At 46.8% G+C, this 27,563-nt stretch overlaps 1 protein-coding gene across 2 annotated transcripts in view; it reads right to left on the bottom strand.

Moving 5' to 3' along the window:
- Positions 1 to 27,563, bottom strand: part of HASPIN (histone H3 associated protein kinase) — a 213,268-nt gene that overhangs the window by 137,294 nt on the left and 48,411 nt on the right. Inside the window, exon 1 of one of the 2 annotated variants that reach the window (XM_063950399.1) lies at positions 4,487 to 4,550. The exons of the other annotated variant lie outside the window; for it this stretch is intronic. Within the exon in view, the coding sequence (XP_063806469.1) occupies positions 4,487 to 4,524 (38 nt within the window). The 5' untranslated portion in view covers positions 4,525 to 4,550. Of the gene's footprint in view, positions 1 to 4,486; positions 4,551 to 27,563 lie in introns of those variants that run through there. 2 annotated transcript variants of the gene reach the window in all.

Genomic DNA, 27,563 nt, shown 5'->3' with positions numbered 1-27,563 from the left:
CCTGAGTTCCAACACATTGATGTGTAGACAGGACTCCTGGTCTGACCAAAGACCCTGAAAAAAATTTTCCCTGTGTGACCGCTCCCCATCCTCGGAGGCTCGCGTCCGTGGTAACCAGGATCCAATCCTGAATTCCGAACCTGCGACCCTCCAGGAGGTGAGCACTTTGCAACCACCACAGGAGGGACACTCTGGTCCGTGGGGACAGAGTTATTTTCTGATGTAAGTGCAGATGGGACCCGGACCACTTGTCCAGAAGGTCCCATTGAAAAGTCCTTGCCTTGAACCTTCCGAAGGGAATGGCCTCGTAGGCCGCCACCATTTTCCCCAGAACTCGAGTGCATTGGTGAACTGACACCCTTTTCGGTTTTAGCAGGTCTCTGATCATGTTCTGGATGTCTTGGGCTTTCTCTATTGGGAGGAAGACCTTCATTTGTTCCGTATCCAGTATCATACCTAGGAACGGTAGTCGAGTTGTCGGAATCAACTGTGACTTCGGTAGATTTAGAATCCAACCGTGTTGCTGGAGCACTCTCATACCCCTTTCACATAGCACAAATAACCCGGTACCGACACGGCATATTGCCGTGTCGAACCGGGTCAGTGTGCGATGTGAAAGCACACTGGGCGATTTAGCGGGTCGCCTGACCCGGTAAATCAACCCGGTAAAAAAGAAGGGTTTTACCCGGGTTGATTACCGGGTCAGGTGCGGTGTGAATGGGAGCCGTGTCGATGCGACACGGTTCCCATTCACAAGATAGGGAGAGGCGGCGCTGGAGATGAGCTCATCTCCCGACGCCGCCTCCACCCCCGCCCCTGCTGCGGCCTCCGTTGTCATGGCAACCGACCCGGTATATTGCCGGGTCGGGAAGCCTGCAACGGAGCGCAAATGCCGGATCCCACCCGGTAAGTACACGTTTGTCTTACCGGGTAGGACCCGGCATTTGCGGTGTGAATGCAGCATCAGAGAGAGCGCCACACTGCTCAGCAATTTCTCCCTTGATCTCGCTTTTATCAGGAGATCGTACAAGTATGGGATAATTGTGACTCCATGCTTGCGCAGGAGCACCATCACTTCCGCCATTATCTTGGTGAAAATCCTCGGGGCCGTGGAGAGTCCAAACAGCAACGTCTGAAATTGGTAATGACAATCCTGTACAGCGAATCTCAGGTATTCCTGATGGGGGGCATATATGGGGACATGAAGGTACGCATCCTTTATGTCCAGAGACACCATAAACTCCCCCTCCTCCATGTTGGCTATTATCGCTCTGAGAGATTCCATTTTGAATTTGAATCTTTTTATGTACAGGTTTAGGGATTTCAGATTCAAAATAGGTCTGACCGAACCGCCTGGTTTCGGGACCGCAAATAGGGTTGAGTAGTAACCTCTTCCCTGCTGGTGCAGGGGAACCTTGATTATCACTTGCTGTATACACAGCGTATGAATTGCAGCTAACATTACATCCCTTTCCGATGTGGAAGCTGGTAGGGCCGATTTGAAAAACTATTTCCAACACCCAGGGATTCAGGTCCGAACTGACCCAGGCCTGACTGAAAAGTCGAAGACGTGCCCCCACCGGTGCAGACTCCCTCAGGGGAGCCCCAGGGTCATGCTGTGGGTTTTGGAGCAGCCGGGGAGGACTTTTGTTACTGGGCACCTGCCGAAGCAGGTGCTCTCTTGCGAGGAAAAGAGGCGAGGAAAGAGGATCCCCGACCTCTTTTGGACTTGTGCGACCGAAAGGACTGCATCTGATAGGGTGTTACTTTATTTTGCTGTTGGGGAATATATGGTAAAAAATTTGATTTACCTGCTGTAGCTGTGGAAACCAGGTCCGTCAGCCCATCCCCAAACAATACATCCCCCTTATAGGGTAGTACTTTCATATGTTTCTTGGAATCCGCATCACCCGTCCATTGGCGAGTCCATAAGGATCTTCTCGCTGAGACAGACATGGCATTGGCCCTAGAAGCTAGCAATCCAATGTCCCTTTGAGCATCCCTCATAAATAAGACTGCGTCTTTAATATGGGCTAGAGTTAGGAATATAGTATCCTTATCCATATTATCAAATTGATCTGTCAGCTCATCTGTCCAAGCTGCAATTGCGCTACACACCCATGCCAACGCAATTGTCGGTCTTAGCACAGCACCCGTATGAGAATAAATACACTTTAAGGTAGTTTCTTGCCTGCGATCTGCAGGGTCCTTAAGGGCCGCTGTGTCAGGAGACGGTAGCGCCACTTTCTTGGACAATCGCGTCAGGGCCTTGTCCACAGTGGGGGGTGATTCCCAAATCTCCCTGTCCTGCTTAGGGAAGGGGTATGCCATATAAATTCTTTTGGGGATCTGCGGTCTCTTATCCGGAGTCTCCCAAGCTTTTCCAAAGAAATCATTTAATTCATGAGATGCGGGAAAATTAATAATCTGTTTCTTTCCCTTAAACATGTGTACCCTTGTGTCGGGGGGCGAGGGTTCATCCTCAATATGCAACACATCCCTTATTGCCACAATCATACACTGAATGGTTTTAGTCACCCTAGGGTGCAATTTTACTTAGTCATAGTCGACACTGGAATCAGAATCCGTGTCGGTAGTAGTGTCTTGTGTTAAGGGACGCTTTTGAGACCCCGACGGGCCCTGTGAGTCGGTCCAATCTGAGGATTGACCCCCTGATGTCCCCCCTAAATCAGCCTTATAAAGCCTTATCAAGCCATATGCCACATGTCCATCCAATCTGGAGTCGGCACAACGGGGACACACCACTCATTTGCTCCACCTCCTCCTTGGAGAAGCCTTCTGCCTCAGACATGTCGACACACACGTACCGACACCCCACACACGCAGGGATTAACCTATAAGGGGACAAAACCCCAACTAGGTCCTAAGGAGAGACAGAGAGAGAGTATGCCAGCACACACCAGCGCTTAAACACACTGGAAAAAATATGACCAGACAGCGCTTTTTTATATATAATATGCCAATTCCCACTCACTGCGTCGCTAATGTGCCCCCCTCCTCTTTTTTCCAGCCTGTGAGTTCAGCAGGGGAGAGACCAGGGAGCCAGCGTTTTCCTCATGCAACTTCTGTGGAGAAAATGGCGCTGGTTAGTGCTGAGGATCAAGCCCCGCCCACCCGACGGTGGGCTTCGGTCCCAGTGATTTTTCAATAAAATGGCGGGGAATCATAGATTTACTGCCTCCGCAGTCTAATCCAACTGTATTTGTGCCAAAATGTGAGGTTTATTGCTGCCCAGGGCGCCCCCCCCTGCGCCCTGCACCCTTCAGTGCTGCTCTGTGTGTGTGTGACTGGGAGCAATGGCGCGCAGCTTACCGCTGCGCGCCTTACCTCATGAAGATCTGATGTCTTCTGCCGCCTAAGATGTCTTCTGTCTCTCTATCCGCTTCTATCTTCGGCATCTGTGAGGAGGACGGCGGCGCGGCTCCGGGGCGAACCCCAGGTGAGACCTGTGTTCCGACTCCCTCTGGACCTAATGGTGTCCAGTAGCCTTAGAAACAGAGCCCAACTTGACAAGCCAGCTCTGCTTCTCTCTCCTCGGTCCCACGATGCAGGGAGTCTGTTGCCAACAGGACTCCCTGAAAATAAAAAACCTAACAAAATTCTTTTTCCACAGAAAACTCAGGAGAGCTCCCTGTAATGCACCCATTCTCCTCTGGGCACAAGATCTAACTGAGGTCTGGAGGAGGGGCATAGAGGAAGGAGCCAGTGCACACCCATAGTCAAAGTTATTTTTAGGTGCCCTATCTCCTGCGGAGCCCGTCTATACCCCATGGTCCTTACGGAGTCCCCAGCATCCTCTAGGACGTAAGAGAAATATTACATTCCTGAGTACATGGAATGGATTCCTCTAGAGAAGATACATATTCTGCAGCACAAGACACAGAGTCCCTAGACATGGCTATGTGAGAAATTTGCACACACAGACACACACACACACACACACACACATATAGGTAAGTGTCAGACACAGTTTCCCCCAAGTACCTTCAGAGAAACACAGAGCTTGGAGCCAGCACGCACACAGCGCCTCAGTAGGCAGTTATAAAACAACTGCCTGGCGCTGACTGTGTACCCTTAATAGAGATACACAGCAAAATACAAACTCATCCCCCTGGTACCACACAGGATAACTGGAGTCATGGAGGGTCAGCGCTCCCTGTCAGCGGTGGATCTGCAGGGAGAAAATGGCGCCGGATTCCGCTCTGAGAAGCGCCGCCCCTTTAACATGGCGCGTCTTCCAGCACAACTTAAATCTTCATACTGGCCTGAGGTAGCGGCGCAACCGAAGTCCCTGCTAGCTGAGTGACCAGTGAATAGGGCATTGTCGCTGGCCCAGGGCGCCCCTCACAGCGCCGCATCATTACCGCTGAGCCTTCCGGAGCGCAGTGTTAGTACTGCGCTCCACACCCTGATGCTGCCATTTATACCGGCTCCCCGCTTGTCGGGTCACCGGTGTTACACTCACCACCACGATCTTTTGGCTCTGTTAGGGGGTGGCGGCATGCTGCGGGAGTGAGAGGTCACCTGGGGCGGTTAACGATAATCACCCTCAGGAGCTCAGTGTCCTGTCAGTGGAGATAGTGGTCATTAACCTCTCAGGGTTGGACACTACTCCCCCCCTAAGTCCCACGAAGCAGGGGGGCTGTTACCAGCAGCTCCCTGTGCCTAACTTGTCTTAAAAAAAAAAAAAAAAAACGAAAAAACCAAAGAAGCTCCCCTAGCTGTGACCGGCTCCTCGGGCACAATTTCTAAACTGAGTCTGGTAGGAGGGGCATAGAGAGAGGAGCCAGCCCACACTATTAAACTCTTAAAGTGCCCATGGCTCCTGGTGGACCCGTCTATACCCCATGGTACTAATATGGACCCCAGCATCCTCTAGGACGTAAGAGAAATAAATAATTGGTAATAAATAATATGGCGCTGCAAGGGATCTACAGCGTCCGATTACGCTATATAAATAACTGGAGATAATAAATAATATGGCGCTGCAAGGGATCTACAGCGTCCGATTACGCTATATAAATAACTGGAGATAATAAATAATATGGCGCTACAAGGGATCTACAGCGTCCGATTACGCTATATAAATAACTGGAGATAATAAATAATATGGCGCTGCAAGGGATCTACAGCGTCCGATTACGCTATATAAATAACTGGAGATAATAAATAATATGGCGCTACAAGGGATCTACAGCGTCCGATTACACTATATAAATAACTGGAGATAATAAATAATATGGCGCTACAAGGGATCTACAGCGTCCGATTACGCTATATAAATAACTGGAGATAATAAATAATATGGCGCTGCAAGGGATCTACAGTGTCCGATTACGCTATATAAATAACTGGAGATAATAAATAATATGGCGCTGCAAGGGATCTACAGCGTCCGATTACGCTATATAAATAACTGGAGATAATAAATAATATGGCGCTGCAAGGGATCTACAGCGTCCGATTACGCTATATAAATAACTGGAGATAATAAATAATATGGCGCTGCAAGGGATCTGCAGCGTCCGATTACGCTATATAAATAACTGGAGATAATAAATAATATGGCGCTACAAGGGATCTACAGCGTCCGATTACGCTATATAAATAACTGGAGATAATAAATAATATGGCGCCGCAAGGGATCTACAGCGTCCGATTACGCTATATAAATAACTGGAGATAATAAATAATATGGCGCTACAAGGGATCTGCAGCGTTTGATTACGCTATATAAATAACTGGAGATAATAAATAATATGGCGCTACAAGGGATCTACAGCGTTTGATTACGCTATATAAATAACTGGAGATAATAAATAATATGGCGCTACAAGGGATCTACAGCGTTTGATTACGCTATATAAATAACTGGAGGTAATAAATAATATGGCGCTACAAGGGATCTACAGCGTTTGATTACGCTATATAAATAACTGGAGATAATAAATAATATGGCGCTACAAGGGATCTACAGCGTCCGATTACGCTATATAAATAACTGGAGATAATAAATAATATGGCGCTACAAGGGATCTGCAGCGTCCGATTACGCTATATAAATAACTGGAGATAATAAATAATATGGCGCTACAAGGGATCTACAGCGTCCGATTACGCTATATAAATAACTGGAGATAATAAATAATATGGCGCTGCAAGGGATCTGCAGCGTCAGATTACGCTATATAAATAACTGGAGATAATAAATAATATGGCGCTACAAGGGATCTACAGTGTCCGATTACGCTATATAAATAACTGGAGATAATAAATAATATGGCGCTACAAGGGATCTGCAGCGTCCGATTACACTATATAAATAGCTGGAGATAATAAATAATATGGCGCTACAAGGGATCTACAGCGTCCGATTACGCTATATAAATAACTGGAGATAATAAATAATATGGCGCTACAAGGGATCTACAGCGTCCGATTACGCTATATAAATAACTGGAGATAATAAATAATATGGCGCTGCAAGGGATCTGCAGCGTCCGATTACGCTATATAAATAACTGGAGATAATAAATAATATGGCGCTACAAGGGATCTACAGCGTCCGATTACGCTATATAAATAACTGGAGATAATAAATAATATGGCGCTACAAGGGATCTACAGCGTCCGATTACACTATATAAATAACTGGAGATAATAAATAATATGGCGCTACAAGGGATCTGCAGCGTCCGATTACGCTATATAATTAACTGGAGATAATAAATAATATGGCGCTGCAAGGGATCTACAGCGTCCGATTACGCTATATAAATAACTGGAGATAATAAATAATATGGCGCTGCAAGGGATCTGCAGCGTCCGATTACGCTATATAAATAACTGGAGATAATAAATAATATGGCGCTACAAGGGATCTACAGCGTCCGATTACAGAGTACATCGACAAAAGCAAAATTAAGAAAACAGCACTTACAGTACCAGACAATATAGGACAAGTGCAGGGGAATATACACATCGCTGTGTCAGCAGACGGCACTGACAAGTATCAGTGCAGCAGAAAACAGAGGGATTTGGTGCAGTTGAAGGGAGTATTGAATAGAAGATTTAAGGTCAAGTAAGAGAGAGGATAAGCACATGAGGGGAGAGGGCCCTGCTCGTGAGAGCTTACATTCTAAAGGGGAGGGGCAGACAGACAGGGGTGACACAGATGGGGTACATAGAGAATGTGGAACAGAGGGTTAGGATGAGATTTGGCTGGGTTTGGGGAAGAAGTGGGACTTGAGAGCCCGTTTGAAGTTCTGTAGAGAGGTGGAGAGTCTGAGGGGGAGAGGTAGGGAATTCCAGAGAAAGGGAGCAGCACAGGAGAAATCTTGGAGGTAGGAGTGGGAGGAGGTAATCCGTAGGCAGGAGAGGCGGTGTGCATTAGCAGAGAGAAGAGGACGGGTGGGAGAGTAAAGGGAGATAAGGTCAGAGATGTAGATGTGAGAGGAGTGGGTGAGGGCTTTGTAAGCGAGTGTGAGAAGCTTGAATTGGATTGTGAAAGGGAAGGGAAGCCAGTGAATGGCCTGTAGGAGAGGAGAGGTGGACGTAGTGCGTTTGGTGAGGAAGATGAGCCGGGCAGCAGCATTGAGGATAGATTGGTGTGGGGAGAGGTATGTGTCAGGGAGGCCAGTGAAGGTCTTGTAGGAGAGGAGAGGTGGACGTAGTGCGTTTGGTGAGGAAGATGAGCCGGGCAGCAGCATTGAGGATAGATTGGTGTGGGGAGAGGTATGTGTCAGGGAGGCCAGTGAAGGTCTTGTAGGAGAGGAGAGGTGGACGTAGTGCGTTTGGTGAGGAAGATGAGCCGGGCAGCAGCATTGAGGATAGATTGGTGTGGGGAGAGGTATGTGTCAGGGAGGCCAGTGAAGGTCTTGTAGGAGAGGGGAGGAGGACGTAGTACGTTTGGTGAGGAAGATGAGCCGGGCAGCAGCATTGAGGATAGATTGGAGAGGAGAGAGGTGTGTGTCAGGGAGGCCAGTGAAGGTCTTGTAGGAGAGGAGAGGTGGATGTAGTGCGTTTGGTGAGGAAGATGAGCCGGGCAGCAGCATTGAGGATAGATTGGAGAGGAGAGAGGTGTATGTCAGGGAGCCAGTGAGGGGCTTGTAGGAGAGGGGAGGTGGACGTAGTGCGTTTGGTGAGGAAGATGTGCCGGGCAGCAGCATTGAGGATAGATTGGTGTGGGGAGAGGTATGTGTCAAGGAGGCCAGTAAAGGTCTTGTAGGAGAGGGGAGGAGGACGTAGTACATTTGGTGAGGAAGATGAGCCGGGCTGCAGCATTGAGGATAGATTGGTGTGGGGAGAGGTATGTGTCAGGGAGGCCAGTAAAGGTCTTGTAGGAGAGGGGAGGAGGACGTAGTACGTTTGGTGAGGAAGATGAGCCGGGCAGCAGCATTGAGGATAGATTGGAGAGGAGAGAGGTGTCAGGGAGGCCAGTAAAGGTCTTGTAAGAGTGGAGAGGTGGACGTAGTGCGTATGGTGAGGAAGATGAGCCGGGCAGCAGCATTGAGGATAGATTGGAGAGGAGAGAGGTGTCAGGGAGGCCAGTAAAGGTCTAGTTAGAGAGGAGAGGTGGACGTAGTGCGTATGGTGAGGAAGATGAGCCGGGCAGCAGCATTGAGGATAGATTGGTGTGGGGAGAGGTGTATGTCAGGGAGGCCAGTAAAGGTCTTGTAGGAGAGGGGAGGAGGACGTAGTACGTTTGGTGAGGAAGATGAGCCGGGCAGCAGCATTGAGGATAGATTGGTGTGGAGAGAGGTGTATGTCAGGGAGGCCAGTGAAGGGCTTGTAGGAGAGGGGAGGAGGACGTAGTACGTTTGGTGAGGAAGATGAGCCGGGCTGCAGCTTTGAGGATAGATTGGTGTGGGGAGAGGTATGTGTTATGGCGCCCATACACTTGTGAGATAATCGGTGCTAACCTTCGATTTTGGCCGCATCTGAGAGAGACATCGGTATATTTTAGGTACCTTGCGACACGATGCGCGGGCACGCCGGTCGAATCTCACGTCTCAAGATAGTATGTGCTGCACTTAATATTTATCGAATCGCAGGGCGATCGCATGTGTTTTTAAAAACACATGCTATATATCGTACTGTGACATGCGATGGGCACCCGTCGGGAGCTGCCAGAGGCTTCTCCCACTCGGTGGTGACGTGCCCATCACGTGATTACCATGTGATCTATCGCATGATCATCACTTTGGCAGTTCAGGTGCGCTGCCGGTGCGATGCCCCGCGATGTCGCGTCGCAGGGCATCGCACAAGTGTAAGGGCACCATTAGGGAGGCCAGTCAGGAGGAGATTCCAGTAATCCAGTCTGGAGGTGACCAGTGACTGGGTGAGGGCGATAGGGTGTGTACACACGGTGACATATATCAGGAAGACATGACTGTATAGTCACAATCATAAGGAAAGTTAGTGCACATCTCATGGTGTTAGGCAGCTTGTGATACAGATTGGATCCCAGTGCGCGCTCTCGCGGGGTCGGTATTGTCAGGCTAGACAGACTGTGCAGCCAATCGTCACTATCCAGTACAAAGTATACCCTAAATCGTACAGTCAAAATCAAAAATACACATAGTTCAAATCCGTGCTGTCTGGGCTCTGGGGGAGTTCAGGGAAAGCGCACAGACACAATCGGGAACAGCGCGGATCTCACCGTGTGTACTGCATTTGCTGATTATGTCAAATGAATATCATGATTGAATAGTCTAGGTATGATTCGTGGAACTACACATCCCAGCAAGTTGTACTGCATTTGCTGATTATGTCAAATGAATATCATGATTGAATAGTCTAGGTATATTGAAATACCGAGGTTTTTTTTTTTGTATGTTTTTCTCTTTGTAAAGATATAGTTGGCTGCCTTATTGGTATGTAATGTCTGTTTTTCTAAGCTAATTTATGGCCTTAGCTTAAAGGGGGGTTGTATTGGGTGGAGTTTGCACTCATTGCATTCACATGGATATTGTTCCTATTTGAAGTCTAGTATACGGCTGGATAGCCATCGGCTGGTAGTGCTGACATAAAAGTGTTATTATAAAAATAGCGTTATACCTGCGTTAAACCTAAGGCAAACAGAAGGGAAACATCAACACACCAACACTACCACAAAAGGACTGCCTTAATGCCTCAAAAGTATGTAATTCATCTTATGCATATTATCTGTTTTTAAAAACCTATGAAAAGGCATCCCCAATCTGCTCACTACAGTTCTCTCTTATGCAAACTTATGTATGTTTCTTGATGTAATGATTTCTTGTAATCGTCATTGCATGTGTGGGGAAGTTGCTCGGTGAAACAGTTTATTACTGCATGCTGACTGGTGTTTACCTCCTTTGAACATTTACCCATTGTGGTCAGGTGTACTATATCTTTATATTTAGTAAGGTGTAGTCATGGTGTAAAGGACAGATTACTGATTAGTACAAGAAAACAAATACTGAGCAACATCCCCAAACACTTAATTTCAACTTTAAACTTGTCATTTATTTTGTACGCTCTGGACATGGCTACTAATAACAAATGCACAGACAAAATTCTTAAAGCTATGGGGTATATGCAATTAGCGGCGAATCGCGGCAATTTTTCGGCTGTTTTTTAATTCGACACAATTCAACCGTCTAATTTCGGCAAGTGGGTGCCGAAATTGACCATATTCAATAAAAAACGGATTCGACAGTCCCGCTGACGAAAAACGGCCGATTTGACGGATTTTGTTCCGATTTTTTAAAAAACGGGAAAAAACCCGAAAAAAAAATGGCGTGGGGTCCCCCCTCCAAAGCATAACCAGCCTCGGGCTCTTCGAGCCGGTCCTGGTTCTAAAAATCCGGGGGGAAAAAATGTCATGGGATCCCCGTATTTTTAAAACCAGCACCGGGCTCTGCGCCTGGTGCAAAAAATATGGGGGACAAAAAGAGTAGGGGTCCCCCGTATTTTTTACACCAGCATTGGGCTCCACTAGCTGGACAGATAATGCCACAGCCGGGGGTCACTTTTATACAGCGCCCTGCGGCCGTGGCATTAAATATCCAACTAGTCACCCCTGGCCGGGGTACCCTGGGGGAGTGGGGACCCCTTCAATCAAGGGGTCCCCCCCCCAGCCACCCAAGGGCCAGGGGTGAAGCCCGAGGCTGTCCCCCCCCATCCAAGGGCTGCGGATGGGGGGCTGATAGCCTTGAGAAAATTGAAAGAATATTGTTTTTTCCAGTAGTACTACAAGTCCCAGCAAGCCTCCCCCGCAAGCTGGTACTTGGAGAACCACAAGTACCAGCATGCGGGAGAAAAACGGGCCCGCTGGTACCTGTAGTTCTACTGCAAAAAAAATACCCAAATAAAAACAGGAGACACACACCGTGAAAGTAAAAATAAGAATTTACTTACCGATAATTCTATTTCTCGGAGTCCGTAGTGGATGCTGGGGTTCCTGAAAGGACCATGGGGAATAGCGGCTCCGCAGGAGACAGGGCACAAAAGTAAAGCTTTCCGATCAGGTGGTGTGCACTGGCTCCTCCCCCTATGACCCTCCTCCAAGCCAGTTAGGTACTGTGCCCGGACGAGCGTACACAATAAGGGAGGAATTTTGAATCCCGGGTAAGACTCATACCAGCCACACCAATCACACCGTACAACTTGTGATCTAAACCCAGTTAACAGTATGATAACAGCGGAGCCTCTGAAAAGATGGCTCGCAACAATAATAACCCGATTTTTGTAACTATGTACAAGTATTGCAGATAATCCGCACTTGGGATGGGCGCCCAGCATCCACTACGGACTCCGAGAAATAGAATTATCGGTAAGTAAATTCTTATTTTCTCTATCGTCCTAGTGGATGCTGGGGTTCCTGAAAGGACCATGGGGATTATACCAAAGCTCCCAAACGGGCGGGAGAGTGCGGATGACTCTGCAGCACCGAATGAGAGAACTCCAGGTCCTCCTTAGCCAGGGTATCAAATTTGTAGAATTTAGCAAACGTGTTTGCCCCTGACCAAGTAGCTGCTCGGCAAAGTTGTAAAGCCGAGACCCCTCGGGCAGCCGCCCAAGATGAGCCCACCTTCCTTGTGGAATGGGCATTTACATATTTTGGCTGTGGCAGGCCTGCCACAGAATGTGCAAGCTGAATTGTATTACACATCCAACTAGCAATAGTCTGCTTAGAAGCAAGAGCACCCAGTTTGTTGGGTGCATACAGGATAACAGCAAGTCAGTTTTCCTGACTCCAGCCGTCCTGGAACCTATTTTCAGGGCCCTGACAACATCTAGCAACTTGGAGTCCTCCAAGTCCCTAGTAGGTGCAAGGCACCACAATAAGCTGGTTCAGGTGAAACACTGACACCACCTTAGGGAGAGAACTGGGGACGAGTCCGCAGCTCTGCCCTGTCCGAATGGACAAACAGATATGGGCTTTTTTGAGAAAAAAACACCAATTTGACACTCGCCTGGTCCAGGCCAGGGCCAAGAGCATGGTCACTTTTCATGTGAGATGCTTCAAATCCACAGATTTGACTGGTTTTAAACCAATGTGATTTGAGGAATCCCAGAACTACGTTGAGATCCCACAGTGCCACTGGAGGCACAAAAGGGGGTTGTATATGCAATACTCCCTTGACAAACTTCTGGACTTCAGGAACTGAAGCCAATTCTTTCTGGAAGAAAATCGACAGGGCCGAAATTAGAACCTTAATGGACCCCAATTTGAGGCCCATAGACACTCCTGTTTGCAGGAAATGCAGGAAACGACCGAGTTGAAATTTCTTGGTGGGGCCTTCCTGGCCTCACACCACGCAACATATTTTCGCCACATGTGGTGATAATGTTGTGCGGTCACCTCCTTTCTGGCTTTGACCAGGGTAGGAATGACCTCTTCCGGAATGCCTTTTTCCCTTAGGATCCGGCTTTCCACCGCCATGCCGACAAACGCAGCTGCGGTAAGTCTTGGAACAGACATGGTACTTGCTGAAGCAAGTCCCTTCTTAGCGGCAGAGGCCATAAGACCTCTGTAAGCATCTCTTGAAGTTCCGGGTACCAAGTCCTTCTTGGCCAATCCGGAGCCATGAGTATAGTTCTTACTCCTCTACGTCTTATAATTCTCAGCACCTTAGGTATGAGAAGCAGAAGAGGGAACACATACACCGACTGGTACACCCACGGTGTTACCAGAACGTCCACAGCTATTGCCTGAGGGTCTCTTATCCTGGCGCAATACCTGTCCCGTTTTTTGTTCAGACGGGACGCCATCATGTCCACCTTTGGTATTTCCCAACGGTTTACAATCATGTGGAAAAAACTTCCCGATGAAGTTTCCACTCTCCCGGGTGGAGGTCGTGCCTGCTGAGGAAGTCTGCTTCCCAGTTTCCATTCCCGGGATGAAACACTGCTGACAGTGCTATCACATGATTTTCCGCCCAGCGAAAAGTCCTTGCAGTTTTTGCCATTGCCCTCCTGCTTCTTGTGTCGCCCTGTCTGTTTACGTGGGCGACTGCCGTGATGTTTTTCCCACTGGATCAATACCGGCTGACCTTGAAGCAGAGGTCTTGCTAAGCTTAGAGCATTATAAATTTACCCTTAGCTCCAGTATATTTATGTGGAGAAAAGTCTCCAGACTTGATCACACTCCCTGGAAATTTTTTCCTTGTGTGACTGCTCCCCAGCCTCTCGGGCTGGGCTCCGTGGTCACCAGCATCCAATCCTGAATGCCGAATCTGCGGCCCTCTAGAAGATGAGCACTCTATAACCACCACAGGAGAGACACCCTTGTCCTTGGATATAGGGTTATCCGCTGATGCATCTGAAGATGCGATCCGGACCATTTGTCCAGCAGATCCCACTGAAAAGTTCTTGCGTGAAATCTGCCGAATGGAATTGCTTCGTAGGAAGCCACCATTTTTACCAGGACCCTTGTGCAATGATGCACTGTTTTTAGGAGGTTCCTGACTAGCTCGGATAACTCCCTGGCTTTCTCTTCCGGGAGAAACACCTTTTTCTGGACTGTGTCCAGAATCATCCCTAGGCACAGCAGACGTGTCGTCGGGATCAGCTGCGATTTTGGAATATTTAGAATCCACCCGTGCTGTTGTAGCAGTATCCGAGATAGTGCTACTCCGACCTCCAACTGTTCCCTGGACTATGCCCTTATCAGGAGATCGTCCAAGTAAGGGATAATTAAGACGCCTTTTCTTCGAAGAAGAATCATCATTTCGGCCATTACCTTGGTAAAGACCCGGGGTGCCGTGGACAATCCAAACGGCAGCGTCTGAAACTGATAGTGACAGTTCTGCACCACGAACCTGAGGTACCCTTAGTGAGAAGGGCAAATTTGGGACATAGAGGTAAGCATCCCTGATGTCCCGGGACACTATATAGTCCCCTTCTTCCTGGTTCGTTATCACTGCTCTGAGTGACTCCATCTTGATTTGAACCTTTGTAAGTGTTCAAAAAATTTTTTAGAATAAGTCTCACCTAGCCTTCTGGCTTCAGTACCACAATATAGTGTGGAATAATACCCCTTTTCTTGTAGTAGGAGGGGTAATTTAATTATCACCTGCTGGGAATACAGCTTGTGAATTTTTTCCCATACTGCCTCCTTGTCGGAGGGAGACCTTGGTAAAGCAGACTTCAGGAGCCTGCGAAGGGGAAACGTCTCGACATTCCAATCTGTACCCCTGGGATACTACTTGTAGGATCCAGGGGTCCTGTACGGTCTCAGCGCCATGCTGAGAACTTGTCAGAAGCGGTGGAACGCTTCTGCTGCAATGGGCTGCCTGCTGCAGTCTTCTTCCCTTTCCTCTATCCCTGGGCAGATATGATCTTATAGGGACGAAAGGACTGAGGCTGAAAAGACGGTGTCTTTTTCTGCAGAGATGTGACTTAGGGTAAAAACGGCGGATTTTCCAGCAGTTGCCGTGGCCACCAGGTCCGATGGACCGACCCCAAATAACTCCTCTTCCTTTATACGGCAATACACCTTTGTGCCGTTTGGAATCTGCATCACCTGACCACTGTCGTGTCCATAACATCTTCTGGCAGATATGGACATCGCACTTACTCTTGATGCCAGAGTGCAAATATCCCTCTGTGCATCTCGCATATATAGAAATGCATCCTTTAAGTGCTCTATAGTCAATAAAATACTGTCCCTGTCAAGGGTATCAATATTTTTAGTCAGGGAATCCGACCAAGCCACCCCAGCTCTGCACATCCAGGCTGAGGCGATCGCTGGTCGCAGTATAACACCAGTATGTGTGTATATACTTTTTATGATATTTTCCAGCCTCCTGTCAGCTGGTCCTTGAGGACGGCCCTATCTATAGACGGTACCGCCACTTGTTTTGATAAGCGTGTGAGCGCCTTATCCACCCTAAGGGGTGTTTCCCAACGCGCCCTAACTTCTGGCGGGAAAGGGTATACCGCCCATAATTTTCTATCGGGGGGAACCCACGCATCATCACACACTTTATTTAATTTATCTGATTCAGGAAAAACTACGGTAGTTTTTTCACATCCCACATAATACCCTCTTTTGTGGTACTTGTAGTATCAGAAATATGAAACACCTCCTTCATTGCCTTTAACGTGTGGCCCTAATAAGGAATACGTTTGTTTATTCACCGTCGACACTGGATTCAGTGTCCCTGTCTGTGTCTGTGTCGACCGACTAAAGTAAACGGGCGTTTTAAAACCCCTGACGGTGTTTTTGAGACGTCTGGACCGGTACTAATTGTTTGTCGGCCGTCTCATGTCGTCAACCGACCTTGCAGCGTGTTGACATTATCACGTAATTCCCTAAATAAGCCATCCATTCCGGTGTCGACTCCCTAGAGAGTGACATCACCATTACAGGCAATTGCTCCGCCTCCTCACCAACATCGTCCTCATACATGTCGACACACACGTACCGACACACAGTACACACACAGGGAATGCTCTGATAGAGGACAGGACCCACTAGCCCTTTGGAGAGACAGAGGGAGAGTTTACCAGCACACACCAAAAACGCTATAATTATATAGGGACAACCTTATATAAGTGTTTTCCCTTATAGCATCTTTTTTATATATTTCTAACGCCAAATTAGTGCCTCCCCTCTCTGTTTTAACCCTGTTTCTGTAGTGCAGTGCAGGGGAGAGCCTGGGAGCCTTCCCTCCAGCCTTTCTGTGAGGGAAAATGGCGCTGTGTGCTGAGGAGATAGGCCCCGCCCCTTTTTCGGCGGCCTCGTCTCCCGCTCTTAACGGATTCTGGCAGGGGTTAAATATCTCCATATAGCCTCCGGAGGCTATATGTGAGGTATTTTTAGCCAAAATAGGTATGCATTTGCCTCCCAGGGCGCCCCCCTCCCAGCGCCCTGCACCCTCAGTGACTGCCGTGTGAAGTGTGCTGAGAGGAAAATGGCGCACAGCTGCAGTGCTGTGCGCTACCTTTAGAAGACTGAGGAGTCTTCTGCCGCCGATTCTGGACCTCTTCTTACTTCAGCATCTGCAAGGGGGCCGGCGGCAAGGCTCCGGTGACCATCCAGGCTGTACCTGTGATCGTCCCTCTGGAGCTGATGTCCAGTAGCCAAGAAGCCAATCCATCCTGCACGCAGGTGAGTTCACTTCTTCTCCCCTAAGTCCCTCGTTGCAGTGATCCTGTTGCCAGCAGGACTCACTGTAAAATAAAAAACCTAAGCTAAACTTTTCTAAGCAGCTCTTTAGGAGAGCCACCTAGATTGCACCCTTCTCGGCCGGGCACAAAAATCTAACTGGCTTGGAGGAGGGTCATAGGGGGAGGAGCCAGTGCACACCACCTGATCGGAAAGCTTTACTTTTGTGCCCTGTCTCCTGCGGAGCCGCTATTCCCCATGGTCCTTTCAGGAACCCCAGCATCCACTAGGACGATAGAGAAACTTTATTTCATACATGCCGACACATATATACTTACCTATGTTGACCCGCCGACTGCCACGCCCCCCTCGTCACTGAAGAATCCGGGGTACCTGTGAAAAAAATTATACTCACCTCAATCCAGTGTCCAGGTTATAATCCACGTACTTGGCAAAAAAAAAAAAAAAAAAACACCCGGACCAAACGGACTGAAAGGGGTCCCATGTTTACACATGGGACCCCTTTCCACGAATGCCGGGACCCCACGTGACTGCTGTCACAGAAGGTCCCTTCAGCCAATCAGGAAGCGCTACTTCGTGGCACTCACCTGATTGGCTATGCGCGTCTGCTGTCAGACAGCGCATCGCACAGCTCCCTCCATTAGTTTCAATGGTGGGAACTTTGCGGGTAGCGGTGGGGTTACCCGCGGTCAGCCGCTGACCGCGGGTGACCTCACCGCTGACGCAAAGTTCCCACCATTGAATATAATGGAGAGGCTTTGCGATGCGCTGTCTGACAGCAGACGCGCATACAGCCAATCAGCAGAGTGCCAGGACGTTGCGCTCGCTGATTGGCTGAAGAGACCTTTCTGTGACAGCAGTCACGGGGGGGGTCTCTGCATTCGTGGAAAGGGGTCCCATGTGTAAACATGGGACCCCTTTCAGTCCGTTTGGTCCGGGTTGCCGTTTTGTTGTTTTGCCAAGTACGTGGATTATAACCTGGACACTGGATCAGGTGAGTATAATTTTATTCACAGGTACCCCGGATTCTACTTGGACAAGTGGACCGAACGTCGTGTCAACATAGGTAAGTATGTGTGTGTCGGCAGGTGTGAAATAAAGTTGTACTTTCAAGGTGTGCGTGTCCTGTTTTTATTTGGGTATTTTTTTTTCAGTAGTACTACAGGTACCAGCGGGCCCGTTTTTCTCCCGCATGCTGGTACTTGTGGTTCTCCAAGTACCAGCTTGCGGGGGAGGCTTGCTGGGACTTGTAGTACTACTGGAAAAAACAATATTCTTTCATTTTTCCCAAGGCTATCAGCCCCCCATCCGCAGCCCTTGGATGGGGGGGGGGACAGCCTCGGGCTTCACCCCTGGCCCTTGGGTGGCTGGGGGGGGACCCCTTGATTGAAGGGGTCCCCACTCCGCCAGGGTACCCCGGCCAGGGGTGACTAGTTGGATATTTAATGCCACGGCCGCAGGGCGCTGTATAAAAGTGACCCCCGGCTGTGGCATTATCTGTCCAGCTAGTGGACCCCTACTAATGACTGTGGCATTATCTGTCCAGCTAGTGGACCCCTACTCTTTTTGTCCCCCGTATTTTTTGCACCTGCACCAGGCGCAGAGCCCGGTGCTGGTTTTAAAAATACGGGGGATACCCTGTCATTTTTCCCCCCGGATTTTTAGAACCAGGACCGGCTCGAAGAGCCCGAGGCTGGTTATGCTTTGGAGGGGGGACCCCACGCCATTTTTTTCGGGATTTTACCATTCCATTTTAAAAAAATATATATATATTTTTAAAAATATATAAATAATACTTGTGCCTCCAAAATAGACAAACCAAGTACCTAATCCCTTCTAATATAAATAGATATGCTATTACCAATAAAAAAAAAAAAAAAAACATGTTTTAAAATTTTTTTATTAGATTCCCCCACCAAAGTGTGGCGGATTGAAAATGACGAATTTACTGTCTAAAAGCACTGTTGTCGAATTTCCAAACTTCAATTGAATATACTTTTGGCGAATTGCCGCATTTGTACCATTGCAGAAATGTCGAATTTGACAAATGTCGAATTTCAAAAAGTCGAATTTTGAAAGTCCGTTTTTTTGACGGAAAGTACTGAATTGCATTGTCGATTTTTTTTTTTTTGGCGAAAAAGTCCAGTTTTTCGACAATTTCGGGTATTCGACCGCAATTGCATATACCCCTATGTCTGCAAATGCTAGGAGCTTAGGAGACAAAATTCCAGAGCTAATTGCGATAATGACAAGGGATAACCTGGATTTTTGGCAATAACAGAGTCTTGGTGCAATGAGAATCATGACTGGGACTTAGCTATACCAGGATACAATTTATTTAGGAAAGATAGAATAGGAAGAATAGGAGGAGGGGTAGCAATGTATGTGAAAAAAAGCATAAATGCGACTTTAATACAAAATATTGAAGCCAAAACTGAGGCCCTTTGGGTCACCATAGAAACTGGGAAGAAGGACATTATTCGCATTGGGGTGATCTATAGACCACCAGGCCAGGGGCAGGATTTGGACAGGAACCTATTGTTGGACATCTCTAAAATGGCTTTTAAGGGAGAAGTCATAATCCTGAGAGACTTTAATTTACCTGATGTAAATTGGGAGGGGTCTTTTGTAAGTTCAGCTACAAGTGGCAAATTTCTACATTCCTTACAGGGAGCATCTCTCAAGCAATTGGTGAGGGAGCCCACTCGCAAAGACTCAATATTAGATTTAATTCTTACAAATGGTGATAGGATATCTGATATATATGTGGGTGAGCACCTGGGATCCAGTGATCATCAAGCAGTATGGTTTATTATAAAGACAGGATCAAACTCCTGTCACACAAATACAAAGGTGTTGGATTTTAGAAATGCTGACTTTGCAAAAATGGGGAGATGTTTAAGTGATTCATTGGCAGACTGGAGGAACTTGGAAGGGGTGCAGGAGAGGTGGAAAAAACTGAAAAGTGCAATACTAAGTGCAACAGACCTTTGTATCAAAATGGTTAGGAAAAGCACCAGGAAAAGGAAGCCAGTGTGGTTCACAAAAGAAGTATCAACTAGTGTGAAAGTAAAAAAGATGGCTATTAGGAAATACAAACAGACTCAACATAATAACGACAAAGAGGTGTATCTGGACAGACGGAAGGATGCGAAGAAAGTGATCAGACGTGCAAAGGCAGAAGCTGAGGAGAAAATGGCCCAGTCAGTAGATAAAGGGGGCAAAACTTTTTTTGAAGTATATAAGTGAAAGGAGAAAATCAAATGGAGGAATAATAAGACTTAGGACAGAGAGTGGGCATTTGGTGGAGGGAGACAAGGCAATAGCAGATCACCTAAATAATTATTTTTGCTCAGTATTTACTACAGAAGAAGGGATGGGGCCACAGTTAAATTGCAAGGACATTCATAAAAATAAGGTAGATGAAAATACATTTACAGAGGAGAAGGTCCTAACAGAACTTTCAAAACTAAAAGTGGATAAATCAATGGGACCAGATGGGATACACCCAAGGATACTCAAAGAGCTAAAAGATGTGCTGGTTACACCTTTAACAGAATTATTTAACCAGTCACTAAATACAGGTGCTATTCCAGAGGACTGGAAAAGAGCAAATGTAGTTCCACTGCACAAAAGTGGAAGCAAGGAAGAAGCAAGTAACTACAGACCAGTAAGCCTTACATCAGTAGTAGGGAAAGTAATGGAAAAACTATTAAAAGAAAGAGTAGTGGAATATCTTAAATCAAACAACTTACAGGATCCAGAACAGCATGGATTTACTGGTGGGAGATCATGCCAAACAAATCTTATTGACTTTTTTGACTCTGTGATGAAAATAATAGATCAAGGGGGAGCTGTAGATGTAGCATATCTAGACTTTAGTAAGGCATTTGACACTGTCCCACATCACAGACTACTAAATAAACTTGAAAGCATAGGGATGGATTATAAAATAGTTAAATGGATAAGAACCTGGTTGCAGGATAGGAAACAGACAGTCGTAGTTAATGGAGTGCAATCTATGGAGGGAAATGTTACCAGTGGAGTACCCCAGGGAACTGTACTCGGACCAGTTCTCTTTAATATCTTTGTTGGTGACATTGCAGATGGTATTGAAGGGAAGGTATGCCTTTTTGCAGATGATACAAAGATATGCAACAGGGTAGACACAGGGGTCAAACAAATGATTAATGACCTAGGTAGGCTTGAGAAATGGTCAAGAACGTGGCAACTACAGTTTAATGCTAAAAAATGCAAAATCATGCACTTGGGTCTCAAAAACCCAAAGGCTAAGTATAGTATCAAGGGTACTATAATGGAAACTACTGAGGAGGAAAGAGATTTAGGAGTCACTATTTCAAGTGACTTGAAGGCAGGAAAGCAATGCAACAAAGCAATGAGAAAGGCAAGTCAGATGCTTGGCTGCATTGGGAGAGGAATCAGCAGCAGAAAGAAAGAAGTAATAATACCACTGTATAGGTCATTGGTGCGGCCCCATCTGGAATACTGTGTCCAGTTCTGGAGACCATATCTCCAGAAGGATATAAATACATTAGAGAGTGTACAAAGAAGGGCAACTAAAATGGTGCATGGCCTACATCACAAAACTTACCCAGAAAGGCTAAAAGATCTTAACATGTATAGTTTGGAGGAGAGAAGGGAAAGGGGAGACTGTATGATAGACAGCAGGAGAACAGCAGGAGTGCAGGGGAAAGGAGCAGAGACTGTATGATAGACAGCAGGAGAACAGCAGGAGTGTAGGGGAAAGGAGCGGAGACTGTATGATAGACAGCAGGAGAACAGCAGGAGTGCAGGGGAAAGGAGCGGAGACTGTATGATAGACAGCAGGAGAGCAGCAGGAGTGCAGGGGAAAGGAGCGGAGACTGTATGATAGACATCAGGAGAATAGCAGGAGTGCAGGGGAAAGGAGCGGAGACTGTATGATAGACAGCAGGAGAGCAGCAGGAGTGCAGGGGAAAGGAGCGGAGACTGTATGATAGACAGCAGGAGAGCAGGGGAAAGGAGCAGAGACTGTATGATAGACAGCAGGAGAGCAGGGGAAAGGAGCAGAGACTGTATGATAGACAGCAGGAGAGCAGGGGAAAGGAGCGGAGACTGTATGATAGACAGCAGGAGAATAGCAGGAGTGCAGGGGAAAGGAGTGGAGACTGTATGATAGACAGCAGGAGAGCAGGGGAAAGGAGCAGAGACTGTATGATAGACAGCAGGAGAGCAGGGGAAAGGAGTGGAGACTGTATGATAGACAGCAGGAGTGCAGAGGAAAGGAGCGGAGACTGTATGATAGACAGCAGGAGACCAGCAGGAGTGCAGGGGAAAGGAGCGGAGACTGTATGATAGACAGCAGGAGAGCAGCAGGAATGCAGGGGAAAGGAGCAGAGACTGTATGATAGACAGCAGGAGTGCAGGGGAAAGGAGCGGAGACTGTATGATAGACAGCAGGAGAACAGCAGGAGTGCAGGGGAAAGGAGCGGAGACTGTATGATAGACAGCAGGAGAGCAGCAGGAGTGCAGGGGAAAGGATCGGAGATTGTATGATAGACAGCAGGAGTGCAGGGGAAAGGAGCGGAGACTGTATGATAGACAGCAGGAGTGCAGGGGAAAGTACAGTGTTGGTAAAGGTGACATTTTCGATGACAATAATATTAGTTTCCAGGTAAATAAAAGTGAATATTATAAGGATGGACAGGTTGAGTTGAGGCTGAGTGAGTAGGGACAAGCAATGGTAACTCAGACAGCACTTTCACAAGTGTGTAACATAGGTACAAGCGAGACGTCAGCGCTCTGTGGTAAAGCAGCTGCAGCGGATGTGGTCTGGCAACGCTCCTAACACAGATGTAAGATGTGTCCAGGTAACGCCTGGCTGTGGTCTCTGTAGATGAGAGAGACAGGCCTAAACCCATGAGGGTGTGTGTGTACAATACACACACATCCGATACCTGAACCAGAGCAGTGCTCCTATACTGGAAGCCAGCGTAGGGACGGAGCAAGAGGGAAGGGTGTGAGGGGCTGTAATATCATGGAACCAACATTCCCCCCAATTCAGGTGAATGACAGGTGGGATCCCGTCTATTAGGGTTGTGTGATGGCGTCGCCTGGTGCTGACAGCGTGCACTGCTGATATACATACATGCGATGACAGCACGCAGTGACGCCTCACTCCCAGCAACGCTGCGTCATGTGATCCCTGCACGATACACCGCAGGGCCGCTCTGGGAAATGTTTCATTACATAGCGGTCACTCACATCCCCATGGCAACAACTGGCATACAGGACTACGGTGCCCCAAACAGGCCACACCTGTGTATCATAATAATGCTGCATTACTGGGGGGGGGGGGTATATAGCTAATATGCCAAAGGGGGAAAGTCTCTCTCCACAACTCTGCACCTACCCCGCCCGCAGCCCAGCAGCAGGGGGAGCCGAGACCCTTACAGGGCAGGTATAATCACACAACCCGGGTGATCAGGAGCGTCACACGTGTACATGTTACAGGAATACCCTCTGACGTACACAAAGGCTGGGGTCAGGATAATGACCAGAAACACCCTACTGACTGCCCACAAGTTCCTGGACACCATTCCACCTCACATACGGTGACACTGAAGAAGGTGGCGTCGGTCTAGAACGCACCCGACGCTCCATCCGGGTTACCAGATCTTCTGTATACCAGTCCAGCGTCGCCCTGGAACCATGACAGGTGGCACTGTCGTCCTGATTACATCCGGGTAGCACAGATGGTGTAGTGGTTAGCATTACCGCCTCACAGCACTGAGGTCATGGGTTCAATTCCCACCATGGCCCTAACTGTGTGGAGTTTGTATGTTCTCCCCGTACTTGCGCGGGTTTCCTCCGGGTACTCCGGTTTCCTCCCACAATCCAAATATATACTGGAAGGTTACTTGTCTCCCAACACAAATTACCCCTAGTGTGAATGTGTCTGTGTACAGGTTCTGCGCTCATTACACCATGGTAAGCGCTGGCCTGCGTTCTTCTTTGTGATTCCAGGGTCACAGCTGCTCGCCCATAACACCCAAGTGTACGGGCGTCCCTACCAAGTGTTCCTGTGGAAAGCGGCACTAGAGTACAATGATATACATGGGGCGCCCCCTGCTCTGATCCCTGGTCAGCACTCTCCGGTCCCTGGGCTGCACTCTCCGGTCCCTGGTCAGCACTCTCCGGACCCTGGGCTGCAGTTTGGGGCATTCCTGCAATGGCCGTTCTTCTGCCACGCACTAATGACACCAGACACAGTGGATCTAGGAACCTCCCTATGAGGCTTGTCACATTCATACCTCCGATCCAGCCGCCCGCACTAATCCCTTTCCATACTCTGGGCCCCGGTCAGGTTTGTTAGCAAATTAAAAAAAAAAAAACACCACGCAGCTGCGCAAAACCATGCTGCAGTGCAGGAGGGGCAGATGTAACATGTGCAGAGAGATTTGGTTGGGATATATTGTTTCTGTGCAGGGTATAATGTCCGCTTTTGCATGTAACCCACAAATGTTCGCCAGCGTTATTTTTACACTGCAATTTAGATTTCAGTTTGAAACCCCCCCCCCCCCCAATCTAAAGGTGGGTACACATGGGACAACGTGCATACACACTTACCGATGCCGGCAGCAGCGAGCGACGGTGGGGGCAGTGAGGACAGCAGGGCCGTGCTGCATCGCTAGTGACATGTACAAAAGATCTGAGGCTAACACTAGCGGCCCGTGGGTGTGCGCACATGTATCGTGATAGCGCGTACACACTGCACTTTTTCTATGATTTGTCATAGTCATCTATTGAAAATGGGCAAATCATTAAAAAATCTCATCCCGCAAGCACTTTAACTCTCTCTGCACACGTTACATCTGCCCCGCCTGCAGTGCAGCATTGTGATACCCAGGTCTCTCTGCACATGTTACATCTGCCCCACCTGCAGTGCAGCATGGTGATACCCAGGTCTCTCTGCACACGTTACATCTGCCCCGCCTGCAGTGCAGCATTGTGATATCCAGGTCTCTCTGCACACGTTACACCTGCCCCGCCTGCAATGCAGCATTGTGATACCCAGGTCTCTCTGCACACGTTACATCTGCCCCGCCTGCAGTGCAGCATTGTGATACCCAGGTCTCTCTGCACATGTTACATCTGCCCCGCCTGTAGTGCAGCTTTGTAATACCCAGGTGTCTCTGCACATGTTACATCTGCCCCGCCTGCAGTGCACCATGGTGTTACTCAGTTCTCTCTGCACACGTTACATCTGCCCCGCCTGTAGTGCAGCTTTGTAATACCCAGGTGTCTCTGCATATGTTACATCTGCCCCGCCTGCAGTGCACCATGGTGTTACTCAGGTCTTTCTGCACACGTTACATCTGCCCCGCCTGCAGTGCAGCATGGTGTTACTCAGGTCTCTCTGCACATGTTACATCTGCCCCGCCTGCAGTGCAGCATGGTCTTGCCCAGTTGTGTGCATTTTCCCTTTGTTTACAAACCTGAATCAGGCTCTGTGTTAGCGCCTACCTGCAAGACGAGATCAGTACGGGATCCCGGCGGTCAGGAGACAGACGCAGAGAGCCCGGAGGTGAGCGCACCGTGTACCCTCGCAGGATCACCACGCTTCGGACAGGTTTCTATTCCCCTGCGGGTGGTGGCGTGGATCACCACCCAAGAGGGGTAACCAGCCGGCGGTCAGGACTCTGACCGCCAGTATTTCAGCTGGTGTTGGGATCCTGACATATATACACACACATACACACACATATACACGCACATATACACACACACACACAGTACATAGTGTACAGTATAATACATATACACACAGTATATAGTGTACAGTATAATTCATATATACACACAGTATATAGTGTACAGTATAATTCATATATACACACAGTATATAGTGTACAGTATAATTCATATATACACACAGTATATAGTGTACAGTATAATTCATATACACACAGTGTATATAGTGTACAGTATAATTCATATACACAGTGTATATAGTGTACAGTATAATTCATATACACACAGTATATAGTGTACAGTATAATTCATATACACACAGTATATAGTGTACAGTATAATTCATATACACACACACAGTGTATATAGTGTACAGTATAATTCATATACACACACACAGTGTATATAGTGTACAGTATAATTCATATACACACACACAGTGTATATAGTGTACAGTATAATTCATATACACACACACAGTATATAGTGTACAGTATAATTCATATACACACAGTATATAGTGTACAGTATAATTCATATACACACACACAGTATATAGTGTACAGTATAATTCATATACACACACACAGTATATAGTGTACAGTATAATTCATATACACACACACAGTATATAGTGTACAGTATAATTCATATACACACACAGTATATAGTGTACAGTATAATTCATATACACACACAGTATATAGTGTACAGTATAATTCATATACACACACAGTATATAGTGTACAGTATAATTCATATACACACAGTATATAGTGTACAGTATAATTCATATACACAGTATATAGTGTACAGTATAATTCATATACACACAGTATATAGTGTACAGTATAATTCATATACACACAGTATATAGTGTACAGTATAATTCATATACACACAGTATATAGTGTACAGTATAATTCATACACACAGTGTATATAGTGTACAGTATAATTCATATACACACAGTGTATATAGTGTACAGTATAATTCATATACACACACAGTATATAGTGTACAGTATAATTCATATACACACACAGTATATAGTGTACAGTATAATTCATATACACACAGTATATAGTGTACAGTATAATTCATATACACACAGTATATAGTGTACAGTATAATTCATATATACACACACACAGTACATAGTGTACAGTATAATTCATATGCACACAGTATATAGTGTACAGTATAATTCATACACACACAGTGTATATAGTGTACAGTATAATTCATATACACACAGTATATAGTGTACAGTATAATTCATATACACTCACAGTATATAGTGTACAGTATAATTCATATACACACACAGTATATAGTGTACAGTATAATTCATATACGCACACACACACAGTATATAGTGTACAGTATAATGCATATAAACACCCAGTATATAGTATACAGTATAATGCATATATACACACACAAACACCCAGTATATAGTGTACAGTATAATGCATATATACACACACAAACACCCAGTATATAGTGTACAGTATAATGCATATAAACACCCAGTATATAGTATACAGTATAATGCATATATACACACACACACAAACACCCAGTATATAGTGTACAGTATAATGCATATACACATACACAGTATATAGTGTACAGTATAATGCATATACACACAAACACCCAGTATATAGTGTACAGTATAATGCATATATATATATACACACACACACACACACACCCAGTATATAGTGTACAGTATAATGCATATACACACACACCCAGTATATAGTGTACAGTATAATTCATATAAACACCCAGTATATAGTGTACAGTATAATGCATATAAACACCCAGTATATAGTGTACAGTATAATGCATATATACACACACAAACACCCAGTATATAGTTACAGTATAATGCATATATACACGCACAAACACCCAGTATATAGTTACAGTATAATGCATATATAAACGCACAAACACCCAGTATATAGTTACAGTATAATGCACATATACACGCACAAACACCCAGTATATAGTGTACAGTATAATGCATATACACACACACACCCAGTATATAGTTACAGTATAATGCATATACACACACAAACACCCAGTATATAGTTACAGTATAATGCATATACACACACACACACAAACACCCAGTATATAGTGTACAGTATAATGCATATATACACAC

The sequence above is a fragment of the Pseudophryne corroboree genome, assembly GCF_028390025.1.
Source record: "Pseudophryne corroboree isolate aPseCor3 chromosome 5 unlocalized genomic scaffold, aPseCor3.hap2 SUPER_5_unloc_2, whole genome shotgun sequence".
Classification (NCBI taxonomy): domain Eukaryota; kingdom Metazoa; phylum Chordata; class Amphibia; order Anura; family Myobatrachidae; genus Pseudophryne; species Pseudophryne corroboree.
This window is presented reverse-complemented; position numbering and strand designations above follow the sequence as displayed.